This window comes from Eleutherodactylus coqui, chromosome 2 (assembly GCF_035609145.1).
Source record: "Eleutherodactylus coqui strain aEleCoq1 chromosome 2, aEleCoq1.hap1, whole genome shotgun sequence".
Taxonomy (NCBI): Eukaryota; Metazoa; Chordata; class Amphibia; order Anura; family Eleutherodactylidae; genus Eleutherodactylus; species Eleutherodactylus coqui.
The window spans coordinates 336,625,260-336,645,805 of NC_089838.1; the positions used below are offsets into that span (position 1 = coordinate 336,625,260).

General features: G+C 43.5%; 1 protein-coding gene across 1 annotated transcript; it reads right to left on the reverse strand.

Moving 5' to 3' along the window:
• Positions 1 to 2,506: 2,506 nt before the first annotated feature.
• Positions 2,507 to 19,373, reverse strand: LOC136610416 (olfactory receptor 10A7-like). The gene is made up of 2 exons (XM_066589647.1): positions 19,351 to 19,373; positions 2,507 to 3,461 (listed from the first exon to the last, which is right to left on the reverse strand). Exons 1-2 carry the CDS (start codon positions 19,371 to 19,373, stop codon positions 2,507 to 2,509), a joined length of 978 nt encoding a protein of 325 aa, XP_066445744.1.
• Between the last annotated feature and the right edge of the window lie 1,173 nt (positions 19,374 to 20,546).

The window sequence follows — 20,546 nt, forward strand, 5'->3', positions numbered from 1 at the left end:
GCCTGCAGTGGGTGTGAAGGAGGTGTGACTCAGGCTTGCCCCTGATTGGCTCAGCCTGAGCCAATCAGAGGCTGAGCTCAGTCACACCCATTCATGAATTCATGAATGGGTGTGACTGAGACTTGCTTCTGATTGGCTCAGCGCTGAGCCAATCAGGGGCAAGCCTGAGTCACACCTCCTTCACACCCACTGCAGGCCGACCGCCGGGATCTCCAGCTGCCGGGAGCAGGTGAGTACATCCTTTTTTTTTATTTTTTCACATTTAAGGATGCATTGCAGGTAAGGGGTTATATATTTAACCCCTTCCCGACAATTAACCCCGCGCACGCCCGCAGCGCTTGCATTCAATGGAGCCGCTGTATTGCCGGCTCCATTGAATGCAATGCGCTGGACAGCTCCGGCCCGTTTCTAATGAAACGCGGCTAGGAGCAGATTTTCGGGCGATTTTTGGGCCGATTTTTCGGCGCCGGTCACGCGATTTGCGCATGCGCATCCGTCATGCGATGCGCAAATCGCGTGAAAAAACGCCCGTGTGACTAAGGCCTAAGACTCAATTCTTTAACAGTTCCTGATATTATCAATGGGGCCAAGATTACTAACTTCTTTCACATTGATTCGCTGTTTCCAAATAATTCCCTAAAGTTTCTTGAAATACTGAACATTTATTCTTCGTTAGGCCCCCTTCTCACAGGGGCGGCAAAGTCGCGCGATTTTGTAGCATTGCTACGATGCTACAAATCGCATGTATGAGAAGCCCATGGTTTCCTATGGGTTCCTTCACACATGAGATGTTTTGTAGCATGGTACAAAACGACACACAAGCCTCGCAGGTCCGGCGATATGCCCGCGACACGCGAGGTTTTGTAGCCCATGTTTCTCTATGGAGCCTTCCTCTCTGTTGCATCGCATCGCACGAAAATGCGGTTTGCATGCGATGCGGTGCAACTTTGACAGTAGCAGATGATACAAAGTCGCGTGATTTTGTAGCGTCACTTGCGACTTTGTAGCGCTACAAAATCGCGGTATTGCTGCGAGAAAATCGCAGCGATATCATACAGTGCAGCGATGCAATATCGCTGCGATTTTCTCGCAGCGATGCGGTGTCGCCCGTGTGAAGGAGGCCTAAAACAATTTCAGGTGAAGTACCGACTCGGGCTGTGAGACCCATCATGGTACAAACAATTTATATCACTTCCTGATGCCAGAAAAGCTCATGACACATCCTTACAGGGGCCTAATGATAGGTCCATCTGCAAAAAAACCATGGTTTGTTAGAGAATGGGAGAGAGAACTGGCTGTCACTTTTGATAGAGAGTTTTAAACCAGGAGAGTTCTAAAAAATTCTCATGGTTTCTCCAAATGTGTCTGCATACAAGAGAAATCATATACATAAGTCAGACAATCCTATAAAACCCCAGTCTCACTATTCAAATCCAAACTTTCCCAAAAGACACATGCCGGAGATGCGACTCAGATAAAGGGGGTTCTGTTGCATATTTGGTGGAATTGCCCAAATATCAAACTCTACTGGCAACTTATCATGGAACAAATAAATAATATTTGTGGGACTTCTTTTTCATTCTCCCCCGAGGAGGTGTTGCTATAGAAACAGTCTCAACTATCGAAGAAATGCCTACCTACCATGTTAATAGCAGCAGCAAAAGTTCTTATTCCACTTTTTTAGAAAGAAAAACAAATACCCAAAGTGTGAAAATGGGGAGATAAAGTAATACAATTATATAGATGAAAGGAATTAGAAGCTGGGAGTCTGGCTTGAGAATTAATGTTCATGAAATCTGGTCACCATGGACAACATATTTAAAGGAACAAATCTTATAAACTAACCCAACACAGCAATGCTCTAAAATACTCAATATTAAGCATACAATCTATCAACCCTTTTTGCCTGGATCTCATTTATCTGGTTTTACTTCTCATTGATGTAATTTACTTTTTTGTTATGTTCATTCTATTAGGATTACTTTCTCGATTTGACACTGCATTGCTGCTGGTTTATTTATGTTTTTGTCTTTGTTTATGTGTCTTTTCAAATCATATATGTTTCCTCAATAAAAAGAGATTGCCCCCCCCCCCCAAAAAAAAGAAAAAAAAAAAAAACCCCAAACAACTCTTTTCTAGTTGTACTATGCATACAGCCCGGACAATATAACTACCAGATAAAATATTCATCATTTTGGTGCTTAACTTTTTGACACCTTCCAGTGAATAAAAAAGAAAGCCTTTGATAATTTGGAGAACTGATACATTTATTTAAATATATAAAAAATGCTCTAAAATAGAACATGTTCAATTTAAACATATCCTTTAATGTTCTGTACTATTCATTAGGATATTAGTAGCTCTGCCCCTCTCACATCTTCTACCTACTATACACAATGTCTAAATAAATCTAACAAGACAAAGCAGATAACAGGAATTAAGCCGATGTGTACAGTATGTCTACAGTATTCTCATGTAGAAGCTCAGAGATATTATATTATCTACACTATATCACACGCTGATAAACTATTTTGTGTACAGCTTTCCTAATGTCTTTATTTCTCAGACTGTATATAATGGGGTTGACCAGAGGAGTTAATACAGTATATAGCAGGGATAGGACTTTACTCATGGTGACTGTTTGGCCTTTTGTTGGGACAACATAAACACTAAACATAGTCCAGTAGAATAAGGAGACCACAATGAGGTGGGAGCTGCAGGTTGAGAAGGCTTTCTGTCTACCGGAGATGGATGGGATCCTTAAGATTGCTAAAACAATATAAGTATAAGACACTACAATGATTGCGGTTGGAATGAGGATAATTGGAATGCCTATTAAATAAATTTCCAAATGGATAAAGGAGGTGTCGGAACAGGCAAGTTCTATTAAAGGAACCATGTCACAGAATAAATGGTCAATGGTATTTGGTCCACAAAAAATCAGCTTTGCTGTTGATATGGTCTCAATCAAAACTATGGAAAATGAAAACAACCAACACATAGCAGTCAGTATCACACAACTGGAACTTGTCATTATAGAAGCATAATGGAGGGGATTACAGATGGCCACATATCTATCATAAGACATCACTGTGAGGAGGAGACATTCAGATCCTTCCATAGCACCAAAAAAACAGAACTGAGTGAAACAACCTAAAAAAGTGATGGTCCCCCCATTATTCAGTAGGATGTGGAGCATGTTGGGGACAAGATCTATGGTTAATAGGATGTCACTGATGGACAGTTGTGAGATGAAGAAGTACATTGGAGTGTGGAGGTTCTTGCTGGTGGACACCAGGGTGATGATCAGAAGGTTCCCACATATTGTCCCACAGTAAATCACCAGGAAAATACAGAATAAGAAATGTCTCAAACCTTGACTGACTTGAAATCCTAAGAGGAAAAATTCTGTGACCGCAGTCAGATTGTTCTCCTGTGTGTGAAACAACAGTTTTGTAGCACTAAGCAAAAAGAACACCAAATTTATTTTTCATTTAAAGGGGTTGTCCCGCTAAACAAAGTGGGTCTATACACTTCTGTATGGCCATATTAATGCACTTTGTAATGTACATCGTGCATTAATTATGAGCCATACAGAAGTTATTCACTTACCTGTTCCGTTGCTAGCGTCCTCGTCTCCATGGTGCCGTCTAATTTTCAGCGTCTAATCGCCGTATTAGACGCGCTTGCGCAGTCCGGTCTTCTTCTTTTCTGAATGGGGCCGCTCGTGCCGGAGAGCGGCTCCTCTTAGCTCCGCCCCGTCACGTGCCGATTCCAGCCAATCAGGAGGCTGGAATCGGCAATGGACCGCACAGAAGACCTGCGGTCCACCGAGGGTGAAGATCCCGGCGGCCATCTTTACCAGGTAAGTAAGAAGTCACCGGAGTGCGGGGATTCAGGTAAGCACTATCCGGTTTTCTTTTGTAACCCCTGCATCGGGTTTGTCTCGCGCCGAACGGGGGGGGGCTATTGAAAAAAAACAAAACGTTTCGGCGCGGGACAACCCCTTTAATTATTAGGAGCTAGGGCTAAATAAATGTTTTTCTTTCACTGACTAGACTATTTTAAAATAACTTTTAATGATCATATATTAAAACACACATAGGTTTATGTTTTTTACAAAACAAAAGCAAACACATATTCTTGAAGTTCCAGTGTAGGTCCATCCTGTGGAGGGTGACTAATCACACTGGAAACCCACAAATGCAAAGGACCTAAGGAAAAATCCAACCATGAGACCCTTTCTAATTTAGACCGGGGTGTTATAAGATTATTTAAGATCTCAATGGATTTAGGATACTAGTTCACCCCAAATTTGGCAAATAATTGCTCTAGACAGTGACACATATGGAAGATTTCCACCAAAATAAACCTTTCAGTATGAAAATAACTGCGTATTATTTTTCAAAGGGTATTAGTACAACTAAGTGTCCACAAAGAGTGTTGAACAGTGTCTCCAAGTTTGTGGGAGACCGAGTGGCCTGATCGAGTTGTATCATCAACCTCTATGTTTAGAGAGTGCTATAATTGGTCTCTATTGGTCCAACGCATTTTGCTCAAGGTAAGCTCCTTAGGGACCCAAAATAAACCTCTGTTTAATATGTAAATACAAATATCATGTCATTTGCTTTATGACACTTCCCAGGATCAACCATAGAGTCAAGTAATAGGAGGGAGCATGCTCAATGGCTAATTTCATTCCCTCGTAGTACTCACAGATAGAGATATAGAGTGCTGGATAGAGAAGGAAAGAGAAAGTTTTAATAATATTCAAGATCATTTATCCATATAATAAATGAAAAGACCAAAAGAGCGTTCTCTGCATGATAGGAAGTGTCTTTTTGCACAACAAATTCATGTTTCCTTATGCTAGATATTCACTTCTCTCTGCCTTTTACTAAATCTATCTTTCTCCTATCCCAACTAGAGATGAGCGAACGTACTCGTATCGAGTAATTACTTGATCGAGCACCGCGATTTTCGAGTACTTCAGTACTCGGGTGAAAAGATTCGGGGGGCGCCGGGGGGCGGGGGGAGGTGTGGCGGCACGGGGGGTAGCAGCGGGGAACAGGGGGGAGCCCTCTCTCCCTCTCCCCCCCCACTCCCCGCTGCAACCCCCCACTCACCCACGGCGCCCCCCGAATCTTTTCGCCCGAGTACAGAAGTACTCGAAAATCGCGCTACTCGGGCGAAAAAGGGGCGTGGACAAGTACGTTCGCTCATCTCTAATCCCAACATATAATTTTTGTTGCTTCACTTTTATTCTAATCCTTGATCTTTCTATCCCTTAAGTACTTCCTATCCGTTTTAAGTAGCACTTAGATTCTATTTGTCTTGTGCTGCCTTAATCTAACTCTGACATATGCCCTATCTTTCTAGGGAGAGAAAACGATCCTAATCCAGCTTTAGTTTAAGCAACAATATTTCTATCTTATCCGTTATCCTATCTCTCAATGGTTTTCTATCTGTCTGGAAAGAAAGTGGATGATCGTATTTTAGTTTTTAGCTTTAGCTCATAGATTTTTCTATCCTGCCCAATCATTCAGTGATCTTTCTCTGTGGGTCAGAGTGTCTAAATTTGTTCTAGGCTAAATTCCCTCCCTTTTCAGTATGAACAAAAAGACAAAGATAATAAGGAAAATAAAATAAAATGTGATATATATATATATATATATAATGCAAAAATATATTATAAAATAGTCTAGTCAGTGAAAGGGGACGATTTTATTTGAGACTATTCTTCCTCAGTGAGTTAAATAAATGTTCTTGGCAAAAATATTATAATATAATATTTATAAAGGGTTATTCCAGGCAAAAAAGGTAATTAATAGAGATGAGCGAGCATACTCGTCCGAGCTTGATACTCGTTCGAGTATTAGGGTGTTCGAGATGCTCGTTACTCGTGACGAGTACCACGCAGTGTTCGGGTTACTTTCACTTTCTTCACTGAGAAATTTGCGCGCTTTTCTGGCCAATAGAAAGACAGGGAAGGCATTACAACTTCCTCCTGCAACGTTCAAGCCCTATACCACCCCCCTGCAGTGAGTGGCTGGCGAGATCAGGTGTCACCCGAGTATATAAATCGGCCCCTCCCGCGGCTCGCCTCAGATGCATTCTGACATAGTTCAGGGAAAGTGTTGTTGATGGCGGAGCTGCTATAGGGAGAGTGTTAAGAGTGATTTTAGGCTTCAAGAACCCCAACGGTCCTTCTTAAGGCCATAGAAATCGCAGATCGCACCTATGTGCGATCTGCGATTTCTGTTCTCTTCTCTATATGCGCTCAATGGGGCTGGCGGCAGCAGCGCCGACCCCATTGAGAACATGTAGAAGACAAATCATTCTTCTCTGCCATAGCTGTAACAGCTGTGGCAGAGAAGAACGATGTTTGCCCATTGAATTCAATGGAGCCAGCAATACAGCCGCCTCCATTGAAAGCAATGGGCTGCCGGCGATCGCAGGATGAATTGTCGGGAAGGGGTTAAATATATAAGCCCTTCCCTGCAATTCATCCAGAAATGTGTTACAATAAAAATATATACCGGCGTATAAGGCGACGGGGCGTATAAGACGACCCCCCAACTGTCACCTTATGAGCCGGCAATACAGTGGAGCAAAGAATAAAAATCATTACTCACTTCTTCTGACGTTCTGCGGTGCTGCTGCAGGCTGTCGCTCCCTCCTGGTTCCCGGCAGAGCATTGCTTTCTCTACGAAGGGCTTTAAATCCCCGCCTCCAGAAACACACGTGCCTTCAGCCAATCACAGCCAATGACAATGATGTCATTGAATGGCTGTGATTGGCTGAAGGCACGTGTGTTTCTGGAGGCGGGGATTTCAAGCCCTGCGTCCAGAAAGCAATGCTCTGCCGTGGACCAGGAGGGAGCAACATCCTGCAGCAGCGCCGCAGAACGCCAGGAGAAGTGAGTAATGATTTTTATTCTTTGCTCCGCTGTATTACCGGCGTATAAGGTGACAGTTGGGAGGTCGTCTTATACGCCCCGTCGCCTTATACGCCGGTATATATTTTTATTGTAACACATTTCTGGATGAATTGCAGGGAAGGGCTTCTATATTTAAGCCCTTCCCGACAATTCATCCTGCGATCGCCGGCAGCCCATTGCTTTCAGTGGAACCTGCTGTATTGCCAGCTCCATTGAATTCAATGGGCTAACATCGTTCTTCTCTGCCACAGCTGTTACAGCTGTGACAGAGGAGAACAATCTTTACGCTGACAGTGCGGGGGGGGGGGCACTCTTGCCGCTATTGTGGCTTAATAGTGGGACCTGGGAACTTGAGATGCAGCCCAACATGTAGCCCCTCGCCTGCCCTATCTGTTGCTGTGTCGTTCCCATCACTTTCTTGAATTGCCCAGATTTTCACAAACGAAAACCTTAGCGAGCATCGGCGATATACAAAAATGCTCGGGTCGCCCATTGACTTCAATGGGGTTCGTTACTCGAAACGAACCCTCGAGCATTGCGAAAAGTTAGTCCCGAGTAACGAGCACCCGAGCATTTTGGTGCTCGCTCATCTCTAGTAATTAATAGTTCATTGACTGGGGTCCAATGTTCAGGATGATCAGCTTATTGGCTGCTGCCTGTCAGCACCACCAATAAACAGGATACACAAATGTGCTGGTAACACATGGAATTGAAGAAGATATAAGGGATTAAAATCATTTGTGTGGAATCTTCTAACTCCACAGGATGTAAGGTTTTGTCATGGCAGTGTGGTACTTAACACACCAGTAACCTTATATCATTTGGATGGCATGGTATCAGAAGTGAGCCCGCAACATCCAGCAGCAGGAACCAGCTGTTAGGAATAGCTGGCATCCCACTACAACAGCAGTGGTGCATGAGGATCCCCGCTGTTAACCCCCTGCATGTAAAGGGGGTCATTGGATGTCATCGGACCCCCGTATGATTGACACTGTAAAAAAAATTAAAAAGCAACAGCAAAATTGATGTGTTTTCTCTCTCTGCTCTTAAAAAAAATAAAAGTTTAGAATACATTATATGCACCCAAAAATGATACCAATAAAAACTAAAGTTCGCCAAGCAAAATACAAGCTCTGGCCATGTCAACGGAAAAATGAAAAAGTTATGGCTCTTGAAAAGCGGAAATGAAAATCCCCCCAAAACCGTTACGTCCATTGGGTGCATTCACATAAGCGTGTGCATACATACGTGCACACATAACCACAAGTCTATTAGAACCATTGGTCTCTATGGTGTGTTCACATGTCTGTGTTTTACAGACGTGCAAATGCGCATACCTGCAAAGCAAAGGACATGCATGCACGCATACGTCTGTGCAGCATGTCAATATTTCCCTCAGGGAGTCCCCTTGTCACTGAACACTATGAAAGCATTGTCACAGTGTTCAATGACAAGGGGACTCCCCGCGGGAAGAAAATAATCCCCTGCCACAGTTGTGACAACTGTGACTGCTGTGGCAGAGGATCATGAAGCTCTCAAATTGATTTTAATGGGGCCGCAGCTGCTGGCAGCCCCTTTGAAAGTAAAAGGATGTCGGCACCCTTACAGCGATTTTCAGGGAAGGGCTTTAAATATAAGCTCTTCCCTAAAAAATCATTCCTATCTGGTGTAAAAAATAAAAAAATATAAATACTCACATCTCCGGTGCTGCTGGGGCTTTGACGCGCTTAGCAGCTTGGGTCCTGTCACTGTAATGAAGTTCTTTCAGCAGGCGGGGATTTGAAATCCTTGCCTGCTGAAAGTAGTGTGTCAGATTGGCTGATCGCCCAGCCAATCACAGGCAGCGCTCAGCCATTTATTGAATGACAGCTGAGTGCTGTCTGTGATTGGTCACAGCACTCAGCCATTCACAGGCAGCGCTCAGGCATTCAATGGATTTAGTGAATTGCTTCCAATGGGACAATGGCTCTATTGAAAGCAATGCTGCACAGACCTGCATTCATGCATGTTTGTGCACATATATGGGTGCATAGTTTTGTGCGCACCTATTTATGCACACGCTCATGTGAATGCACCCTTAAGACCAAAATAAGCCATATAATTAAGGGTTTAAAAAGGCAAAACCAGCCAATGAAAAATATGATAAAAGTCATGTGATACAAACATGGAGCACATCATCATGTCCTACCATCCCATATATATAGTGAAGAGAATACAATTGGTTAGCTCTTGTGCAATAAACACAACTGTTTTTTCAGTTTATATCTTTCAGTTGATTGAAAGTAATATGGCTGCAGTGCAGTTAGTTCAACACAATTATCCTAACTGGGCTCTTAAGAGGTAAAAAATAAGGCAGATTGCCAAAATAGATAGGTGGTACTGAAGTACCACCTGTAAAAGTACTCCTCCAGAGTCTGTAATTTTTTCCACCCCATATAGTGTTATATTTGAACTAGAGATGAGCGAGCATACTCGCCAAGGGCAATTACTTGATCGAGCATTGCCCTTACCGAGTACCTGCCCGCTCGAGAGAAAAGGTTCGGGTGCCAGCGCGGGTGAGAGGTGAGTTGCGGCAGTGAGCAGGGGTGAGCGGGGGGAAGAGAGGGAGAGAGAGATCTCCCCTCCGTTCGTCCTGGCTCTCCCCCGCCGCTGGCAGCTGAACCTTTTCTCTCGAGCGGGCAGGTACTCGCTAAGGGCAATGCTTGATCGAGTAATTGTCCTTAGCGAGTATGCTCGCTCATCTTTAATTTGAACACATTTACAATATTGTGAATGAACATACTCATTCATTATGATCTGGTCTTTGTTCAGGTTTTAAAACAAGGGAATGGTGTGTGGCCCGGAAGGTATCCACAATAAGACGACTTTTGTTGCTAAAATTATCTGTAAATTGCCCTCTGGTAATGGACTTGAGGCTTCAATGCACTGAAGGTAATAGATATGGACACTCCTGGTGTGTCTGCTGCACTGTACAGCACTTAAAGACTCTAAGGATTCTTCATCATGTACTAACAGGAAAATATACAATATCAGGCAATACTATAAATCAACTGTAGTAACATCCAAAAGTATACGGTGCGATTAATTACAAGTACACAATGCTTAGTAAAGTATATCAGGTATATCACCTGCTACATCAAAGTAAGGATCGGCAGGCACACTGTATTTTGGAATTGTTAAAACCAATGGCAGAAAAATGTCAGCTGTCTCCTTACGTTTCCAGCAAGTACATTGGAGAGATTTTCCCTACATGATACCTCTGGTATTGACCATGCTAGTTATCCTGTCAGGGACGGGGATTGTAACTCTACAACAAGGAATCTTATTGGATGTTTCTGCGGACACACATTTTCTGCATGGTCTAAACCAGAAGTGAGATGTGATATGTACCACTGAATATATGACTTTATTACCTAACTAGCTGATATACCCAGCTTCGCCCAAGTTAATTTGGTACTGGTGTTTATCTAGTGTTCACACAGAAAATCTTATGAAGTCGTGGGTACTTTAGAGATACAGGAAAAACATATGTTCACCATTTTGCATAGTTCTCTGCGTTACCCAGGAAATACCACGGGGAGATAACCATGTGACGTTTCCTTTATATAAAATGACATCAGGAAGTGAGAGAATTAGATTCCATACGTAAAATTTAGACGCTAATTCTTTTGCACTTAGAATTGAATAATCAAGTTGGGACCCATTAACTTTTCCTATTTATGACATAATCAATGTCCGTGCCAAATTTCAAGTTTCTATGACATCGGGAAGTGAGAGAATTAGATTTCGTACGTAAAATGTGGACGCCAATTCTTTTGCGCTTAGAATTGAACAATCGAGGTGGGACCCATTAACTTTTCCTATTTATTACATAATCAATTCCCGTTCCAAATTTCATGTTTCTATGACACCAAGAAGTGAGAGAATTAGATTCCGTACGTAAAATTTGGACGCTAATTCTTTTGCGCTAGAATTGAATAATCGAGTTGGGACCCATTAGCTTTTCCTATTTATGACATAATCAATCCTCGTGCCAAACTTCACGTTTCTATGACACCGGAAACTGAGAAAATTACATTCCGTACGTAAAATTTGGATGCTAATTCTTTTGCGCATAGAATTGAATAATTGAGTTGGGACCCATTAGCTTTTCCTATTTATGACATAATCAATGCTAGTGCCAAATTTCACGTTTTTATGACACCGGAAAGTAAGAAAATTACATGCCGTACGTAAAATTTGGACACTAATTCTTTTGCGCATAGAATTGAATAATCGAGTAGGGACCCATTAGCTTTTCCTATTTATGACATAATCATTGCTCGTGACAAATTTCACGTTTCTATGACACCGGAAAGTGAGAAAAATACATTCCGTACGTAAAATTTGGATGCTAATTCTTTTGCGCATAGAATTGAATAATCGAGTTGGGATCCATTAGCTTTTCCTATTTATGACATAATCAATGCTCGTGCCAAATTTCACGTTTCTATGACACCGGAAAGTAAGAAAATTACATTCTGTACGTAAAATTTGGACGCTAATTCTTTTGCGCATAGAATTGAATAATCGAGTTGGGACCCATTAGCTTTTCCTATTTATGACATAATCAATGCTCGTGCCAAATTTCACGTTTCTATGACACCGGAATGTGAGAAGATTAGATTCCGTACGTAAAATTTGGACGCTAATTCTTTTGCGCATAGAATTGAATAATCGAGTTGGGACCCATTAGCTTTTCCTATATATGTCATATTCAATGCCCGTGCCAAATTTTAAGTTTCTATGACATTGGGAAGTGAGAGATTTTGATTATGTACGTTAAATTTCGACGCTAATTCTTTTGCGCTAGAATTGAATAATCGAGTTGGGACCCAATTACTTTTCCTATTTTGGAGATAATCTATGCTTGTGCCAAAATTCATGTTTCTACGACATCGGGAAGTTGGAGACCTTTTGGCGAGTCAGTCAGTGAGTCAGTCAGTGAGTCAGTCAGTCAGTGAGTCAGTCAGTGAGTCAGTCAGTCAGTCAGTCAGTCAGTGAGTCAGTGAGTGAGTGAGTGAGTCAGTCAGTCAGTGAGTCAGTGAGTCAGTGAGGGCTTTCGTCTTTATATATAGATTTAATTATCAGATGATATTTGTTTCTATTTGTTGTCTCCATTGTTCCAAATTCTGATGTCTCTAAATTGGTGGTATGTATTGTTGTTTGTATCACATGACTTTTATTATGCATTTTATTGGATCATTTTGCTTCTCTAAATTAACTGTTTTTACCCCATTGCATGTTGTGACTAATGGTTGGAATATGAAAGCAAAAAATCTTTTGTGTTTCTTTGAAGGTTTTTCTGGTCTCTGGATCCTTCTGAGCTTCTTTTAATTTACTTAATAACTATAATAATATCAGTTTATGACTGGTCATTCTGCTCCTTATTTATATTTCTAACTTATATGCAAAAAATTCTAAAATTAGAAAACAAAAAAACTAAATACCCAAACTCCCATAATTACTGTCATAGCACAACCCCAGACCCATTAATCTTCAATTGGACATGTTAGCTATTGAGATTTATCAAGGGCTCTTTCAGACAAATGTAGTTGTTGTGCTTCTAGCAGCGCAAAAAAGATTATGGCTAGAGGGCTGTAAAGGAGCCTATGGAAGCACTTAGCAAAGAAGGGACATGTCCTATCATTCCGCCCACGATGGAGCTACATGCGACCTGCACTCACATGTCCAATCTTTTTTGTGCATGCAGTTTTGCATGCCTAACAATCATCCATGTGAACGCTTCTATGAAATCGTATTGGATCCTTATAAAAGCGTGTTCTGTGTGCGGCTAGCAGCGCGAAAACTACATTCATCTGAACGAGGCCTAAGAGTAATACTGCATTATTACCAGTGAAATTAATCAAAATGTAGTAAAGAGGCGGCATTTTTTCATTATTTTTACAAATTAGAACACTAATAATTCTAAAACAAATAAAATAATATATCGAGGAATGGGAACAAAAAACCTGCAATCTGATTTTATCATGTGAAAAGGTAACACATAACATGAAGAACACATTAGTGGCATAAACAGTTCTTTATAAATTTAAATTTAAAATATGGCAATTTTTTTTTTCAAGATTGAACAGAAATAAAAAGGAAAGACAAAAACTCGGTACAATGAAATTTAACCCGTTTAGGACCAGCCACAGTAATTTTACGGCGCCTGGTCCTGGGCTTAGAGCACAGCCAATAGTAAAATTACGGCGGTGCTTTAAGCCTCCTGTCTCTGCAATCAGTCAGAGGCAGGAACGGGTTATCAGCTGTTAGCGACAGCTGATATCCCGGAGCAGAAGGCAGGAGGGGTTTTTTAACCATTTCTGCCTTCTGCTTCCCCGATATACAGTGCTCAATGAGCACTGTGTGGGGAAAGTGAAAGTAACATGCACTTTCACTACGGGAACCCAGGGGGGGTCATGTGAACTCCCGGGATTCCCTGCTACTGTAGAGCTGGAGGGTCAGACTAAACCCTGGAAGCTCTGCAGGTGACTAATGTCACTACAGGGGTTGCTTTCACCTGTAACTGAGCCTCCTATGGATGCCCCAGCTACAGTGGGAAAGTGTCAAATACAGAAAAAAAAAGAAAGAAAAGTGAATGTCCCCCAGAGATCTTATATGACATCATGGGGGATATAGATAGTAAAAAAAACACAATTACATAAATAAGTAAAACAAAATAACAGAATAAAACAACAATACATACATAAGAAAGAGAATAACACAAAGCAGATGCCAACAAAAACCGTCGCTGTATGCGCCCTGTAAACCAAAACCATACATACTATATATCAAAACGTCCGAAACAAATAGAGGAACCCATTCCCATACTTTATTTTAGAATAAATATAAAACTAATTTTAAAAAACTATAAATGTTAAAAAAAAAATCATTTTTTTAGCTTTTTACCCCCAATAAAACTAAAAAACGGGGAAAAAAAGTCAGTGAAAAAGATATTAAAAAATCGCCCTAAATGTAAAAGAAAAAAAACGCAGCAAAAATAATTTTGTTAGCTAAAGGAAAAAAAATAGAGCAGTAAAACCGCCACATGGGTAAAATCCCTAAAAAGTGTCTGGTCCTTAAGGTGCAAAACAGCCTGGTCCTTAAGGGGTTAATAACTGATAATACATAGAAAAAAAAAGATATTTTTTATGTAATGAAATGCATTTTTTTAATATAAACTTGGCTACAGAATCAGATTACATTAAATATCTTGTGTTTCCTCTTGAAGGTCAAAGTCTTAACAGCAAAACAAATAGTTTCCAAATATATTTTCTATTTATATATTCTCACATATTCCAGACATAGAATCCTAGAATGGTAGAGTTGGACGGGACCTCCAGGGTCATCAGGCTGCTCAGTCCAGGGGTCACATGTTGAGAACAATTTTATAGGTAATTCATCATCTGTAGAGTCACAAACCTTCCCACATAATACTCACATCAGATATCCATTTGTACTTAAAATCCATTTTGAAAATCAGTTCCTAGCATTAATCTCAGTTCTGTTCTAATGAAATGTCCCAGGAGGAAATTAGTGAAATTTCACCCAGCGTTACAGTCATGCAGTCCGGCCGTCAGGCACAAGAACATGAACTACAACACATATTTATATACAAGAAGGAAGGCGAGGTGCCAGGGACCATAAGGCTTTGGGGAGTTTTTACCTTTGTCTCTAGAGCCACTTTTACTTCTGCAAAATGAAATGTACAAAAATAAATGATGATTAGCAACTTGATTTTCAAAACTATCTGAGTCAGTGACTGGGTTTAATAACTTCTACTTTAAGAAAAGAAAGAAAACATAAAGTGTAAAATACCCTCAGCTAGATTCATACTTGAAGAGGATATATGGAGAGGTGGCATATGTCACCAGCAAAATTACTCCCTCTAAGTCTATGTGAAAATGTGATTACATTCTTATAAAGCAAAAGACAATAAGACAAGATGTACAATGTATTTAATTACAACTTATTTGTTATATCTTTGATGCTTTAATACATTCAGGTTTCTTGTATTTCCCTGAAAGTTTCAATAAAAATCTTTTTACTTAAAATGCCTGTGTTTGGCCGACGCTTTCCATAGCATTGCTATGGAAAGCGCCGGCCCCTGAGAATCATTGCGATTCTCCGCTCACGGCAGGCAATTCGCAGCTTGCTGCGAATTGCCCCTATTCTCCGTGGCCAGCCTATCTATTAGATTGGGCTGACCAGCGGAGATTCGGCGGCGGCTCCTGCTCCACGAGGCAGCTCCCGCATCGGAGATCTGCCATGGGACTTTGCAACGCCCGTGGACAGCCGGCCTTAAGTGTAGAATACATTACTTAAGTTAAAGGAAAACTTAATAAACTTGTTTTAGCTTCTTAGGCTAGTTTCACATGTCTGAATGCAAAATTAGGCCATGACATTTTCATATAATTGGGAACAAGAGTCCATACCATACTTTGCAATAAAGATGTGCTTTCTTGTGGCTAAGGGTCTAATTGGATGAGTCAATTTTTGGTTTGAACGGATGAAAGATATCAGTTTGCTTGTTTAGCCTGTACATACCATTAAGGCTGACCTGTTTGAAGGGCTGTAGACTTGATCAATTAATCAATGATTCACTATAACAGGACTAGTGTGGTCTACAAGGCTAAAGGGAGTTTATCTTGCTCACACTGTACAGTAGTTCTCGTGTTTTATTTATGGAAAGTGACTACTTCAGGCATAGAAAGGTGTTCTTGTATCAGTGGAGAATATGAAAGGTCTGCAGTAGGTCAAGAGGGGTGGCCCTAAGGAGAGCACCGCAGGGTGTGTGGAGATACCTGTGGGAGGGGATGGTCAGAGGATGGCATCATCTCTCTCCAAGGAGAGCACCCAGAAGGGGAGCTATTCGCAATCATTGTTTTACAAACTTGGTAAAAACTCATACATTGATTTGTAGGAATGTTGCCATCCAGTAGGTGGCACTGCAGATGCATTGTTCCATCCTCCCTGTTTGCAGGTCTGAAAGTGAAACTTCACATTCCTTGTCCCTGGTCTAATTATTTACTGTAATGGTCATCGATAGAGATGAGTGAGCACACTCGTCCGAGCTTGATGCTCATTCGAGTATTAGGGTACTCGAGATGCTCGTTACTCGAGACGAGCACCACACGGTACTCGAGTCAATTCCATTTCCTTCCCCGCAAGTTTAGCGCCATTTTCTAGCTAATAAGCATGCGGGGAAGGCATTTCCACTACCTGCAGTGATGTGCCAGCCCTATCCCACCCCACAGTGAGTGGCTGGGCCGATCAGGTGACTGCCGAGTACTTAAACTGGTCCCGTCCACGGCTCACCTCAGACGCATGCTAGCAGAGGTCAGGAAAAGTGCTGCTGCTGATGTAGGGAAAGTGTTAGAATAGGATCCTCTCGTCAAGAACCCCAACTGTCCTTCAAAGGGATACTCCTCATTGTGTGCATTACTCGTGGCTGGCAGGGAGCAGTAGTGCACCTTTTTTTTTTAAGCATCTAAGCATGCAGGCCATTACAGCTATACTGTTCTATGTGTCCAGTGCATTAGGCAGAGGGCTCAATGCTAAAGAATACTCTAATATTTCCTGGGACACTGCAAATCATTGCAGCTATACCGTCCTATGTGTGCAGTGCCTCAGGCAGAGGGCTCAATCTCATCACTAAGTAGTACACAAATATTTCCTGGCCCACTGCAGATCATTACAGTTATACCGTTCTATGTGTGCAGTGCCTTAGGCAGAGGGCTCACTCTCATCGTTAAATAGTACTCTAATATTTCCTGGGACACTACAGGTCATTGCAGCTATACCGTCCTATGTGTGCAGTGCCTTAGGCAGAGGGCTCATTCTCATCGCTGAATAGTATGCAAATATTTCCTGGCCCACTGCAGATCATTACAACTTTACCATTCTATGTGTGCAGTGCCTTCGGCAAAGGGCTCATTCTCTAAATAGTACGCAAATAATTCCTTGCCCACTGCAGAACAGCATTTCACAGATACCATTCTATGTGTTTTGTGAAGTAGGCACAGTTATCAGCACAATTCACTGGCTGTATAGCTATCTGCCTCTGGGCAGAGCGTCGCACAATACTCTTTCCTTGGGTGCGGTGAAGTTGCCCCTGTTATTAGCACTGTCCACTGGCTGTATATCTTTCTGCCCCTGTGCAGAGCGTCGCAGAATACCCTTTCCTTGGGTGCGGTGAAGTTGCCCCAGTTATTAGCACTGTTCACTGGCTGTATAGCGTTCTGCCCCTGTGCAGAGTGTCGCACAATACCCTTTTCTTGGGTGTGGTGAAGTTGCTGTAGTTATTAGCACTGCCCACTGGCTGTATAGCTTTCTGCCCTTGTGCAGAGCATCGCACAATACCCTTTCCTTGGGTGCGGTGAAGTTGCCGCAGTTATTAGCACTGTCCACTGGCTGTATAGCTTTCTGCCCTTGTGCAGAGCATCGCACAATACCCTTTCCTTGGGTGCGGTGAAGTTGCCGCAGTTATTAGCACTGTCCACTGGCTATATAGCTTTCTGAGCATCTCACAATACCTTTTCCTTGGGTGCGGTGAAGTTGCCGCAGTTACCAGTACTTTCCACTGGCTTTCTAGTTTTCTCCCACTCCATACAGCCTCTCCATTATATAAAAGTCTCTGTGAGCGGTAAATGACCCCTAGGTATCGGCGCAAGACAGCGGTTTAATTTTTTCCGGTCACAGCATAGAGCCTCCGGTAACTGCACGTCTCTTCATGTGGTAAATTAGCCACAGTTCTCAGCGCTATATGGTGGGGTAATTTATTTTGTCCCTTCTCTATCCTTAATCCGACATGATGAGGAGTAGGGGTAAGGGTCGAGGACGTGTACGTGGCCGTCCAAGTGAGGATGTGGGCGAAGGCCAAGGTCCTGGGCATGGTGCATCACAGCTGGCTGCTGAGCGATTAGGAGAGCACCAAATCCCTACGCTTCCCAGCTTCATATCAAAATTGGCAGGTCCAGGTGGTAGACCTTTCTTACAAGCACAGCAGTGTGAGCAGGTCCTGTCGTGGATGGCAGATAACGTATCCAGCAATGTGTCAAATACTCAGTCTTCTACACAGTCCACTACTCCCGGCCTAGGGGTTGCTACTGAATCCTCTGGCTGCTCCTCCTTCCTCCCAGTCTTGTCACTCCAGGAAAATTACAGATTCTGAGCAGGTAGACTCCCAGGAACTGTTCTCAGGTCCCTGCCCAGAGTGGGAAAAAACAGTTCCTCTCCAACCTGAGGAGTTTGTCGTGACTGATGCACAACCTTTGCAAAGTTCCCTGTGTCCGGGTGATGAGGCTGGGGACTTCCGGCAACTGTCTCAAGAGCTTTTTGTGGATGAGGATGATGTGACACAGTTGTCTGTCAGTGAGGTGGTTGTAAGGGCAATAAGTCCGATGGAGGAACGGACAGAGGATTAAGAGGAAGAGCTGCTGGAAGATAAGGTGACTGACCACACCTGGCTTGCTAAGCACAGCTGGACAGGCTGGAAGACGCAGTGGGATGGCCAGGGGGAGAGGCAGGCCCAGAACAAAGAATCCCCCAACTGTTTCCCACAGCATCCCCTCGCAGCAAGCCTCTGTGCAGAGGGCTGGCTGTTCCAAGGTGTGGATGTTTTTTAGTGAGAGCGCGGACGACCGACGAACAGTGGTGTGCAACCTGTGCCGCACCAAGATCAGCCAGGGAACCACCACTACCAGCCTCACCACCACCAGCATTCGCAGGCATATGATGGCCAAGTGCCCCACAAGGTGGGACGAAGGGCATTCACTACCTCCGGGTCACACCATTGCCTCTTCCCCTGTGCCACAACCTGCCACACAGATCCAATCACCCTCCCAGGACACAGGCATGAGCGTCTTTTGGCCTGCACCCACACCCTCACCTCCACGGTCCTCCACAGCCTCTAGCAATGTCTCCCAGCACAGCGTTCAGCTGTTGCTAACACAAGTGTTGGAGCGAAAATGGAAATATGCCGCCACTCACCCACATGCACAAGATTTAAACGTGCACTTTACCGAATTAATCAGCCTGGAGATGCTGCCGTACAGGCTGGTGGAAACGGAGGCTTTCCCCAGTATGATGGCGGCAGCGGTCCCTCAATACTTGTTCCCCAGTCGCCACTATTTTACCGGGTGTGCCGTCCCCGCCCTACACCAGCAAGTCTCCCGCAACATAAATCTTGCCCTCACCAACTCGGTTACTGACAAGGTCCACTTAAAGACAGACCCGTGGACAAGTGCTGGCGGGCAGGGACACTGCATCTCCCTGACGGCACATCGGGTGAACTGGGTGGAGCCTGGGACCAAGTCAGAGCCTGGGAACGCTCATGTGCTACCCACAACTCGGATAGCGAGTCCTACCTCGGTGATGGTTTCTCCGTCATATTATGCCACCTCCTTCAACCCCCCCTCCTCCTCCTCTGCCACCTCCACCACTCAATTAAGAAGTGTTAGCACGTTGCTAGCAGTCGGTAGAATGTGGCGCAGCAGCACATCTGTGGAGAAGCAGGATGAGGAGGGGGAGGAGGAGGGGAGGAGGGGGAAGAGACTGCTGTCCACACTGCAGAGGGTACCCATGCTGCTTCCTTCTCATCTGTTCAGCGTGTATGGGCTGAAGAGGAGGAGCATCCTCCTAGTGAGGACAGCGATTTGTTGCGCACTGGGACTCTGGCACACATGGCTGACTTCAGGTTAGACTGCCTTTCCCGTGACCATCGAATTAGACACATCCTGGCCAACATGGATTACTGGGTGTACACCCTTCTCGACCCACAGTATAACATTTCAAAGAGGAGAGGGGTATGAGAGTAATGCAATACCACAGGGCCCTGGTGGAAAAAGTGATGCTAAAGGTTCCCATCTGAAAGCGCTAGCGGTAGAAGACGCAGTTCAAAAGGCCAACTAGCAGGGGAGGCGCGGGATCAGGCATCATGTCCAGCGCATGTAGGGAAACACTCTCCAAGGCCTTTGCCAGTTTTATGGCTCCCCACAGGGTGTTTAGTGCAGCTGGGGGGGATCATCACGGATAAGCATACCTGCCTGTCAACTAACAGCCCCGACATGCTTACACTCATTAAGATGAACAAATGCTGGATTTCCCCAGACTTCTCTTATCCACCGGTGGAAAGCAGCAGATCATAAAGATTATTTTTGCTGCAACAGGAGAAATATGCATCCTCTATCACGCCAAAAAAGGGGAGAAATAGCTTGGTCTATCCCTCTAGGATATTACTCCTCCTCCTCCTAAAACAGCATGTCATCACACTGAACTGCCAATTTTTCTGCGGGCCAAATGGCTCTGTAAAAACCAATTTTTTCCAAGGACTGCCTCCAGGCTCTGTTACAAATTAAGCAACAACAATCTGTATCTTTACAAAATGTTTATGGGTTGGGGGAGCGTGGCTTGGAGAGACACCGAGACGGATGTGCTTGCCTAAGCTCCGCTCAGTAGAGACACTCAGCAACTATCCACAGCGACCAGCTGGCATCCCCACTCACCAATCTGCTGGGGGAAACATCCAGGACTGCGAAAATGTCCAGAAGGAGAGCCTCCAGAG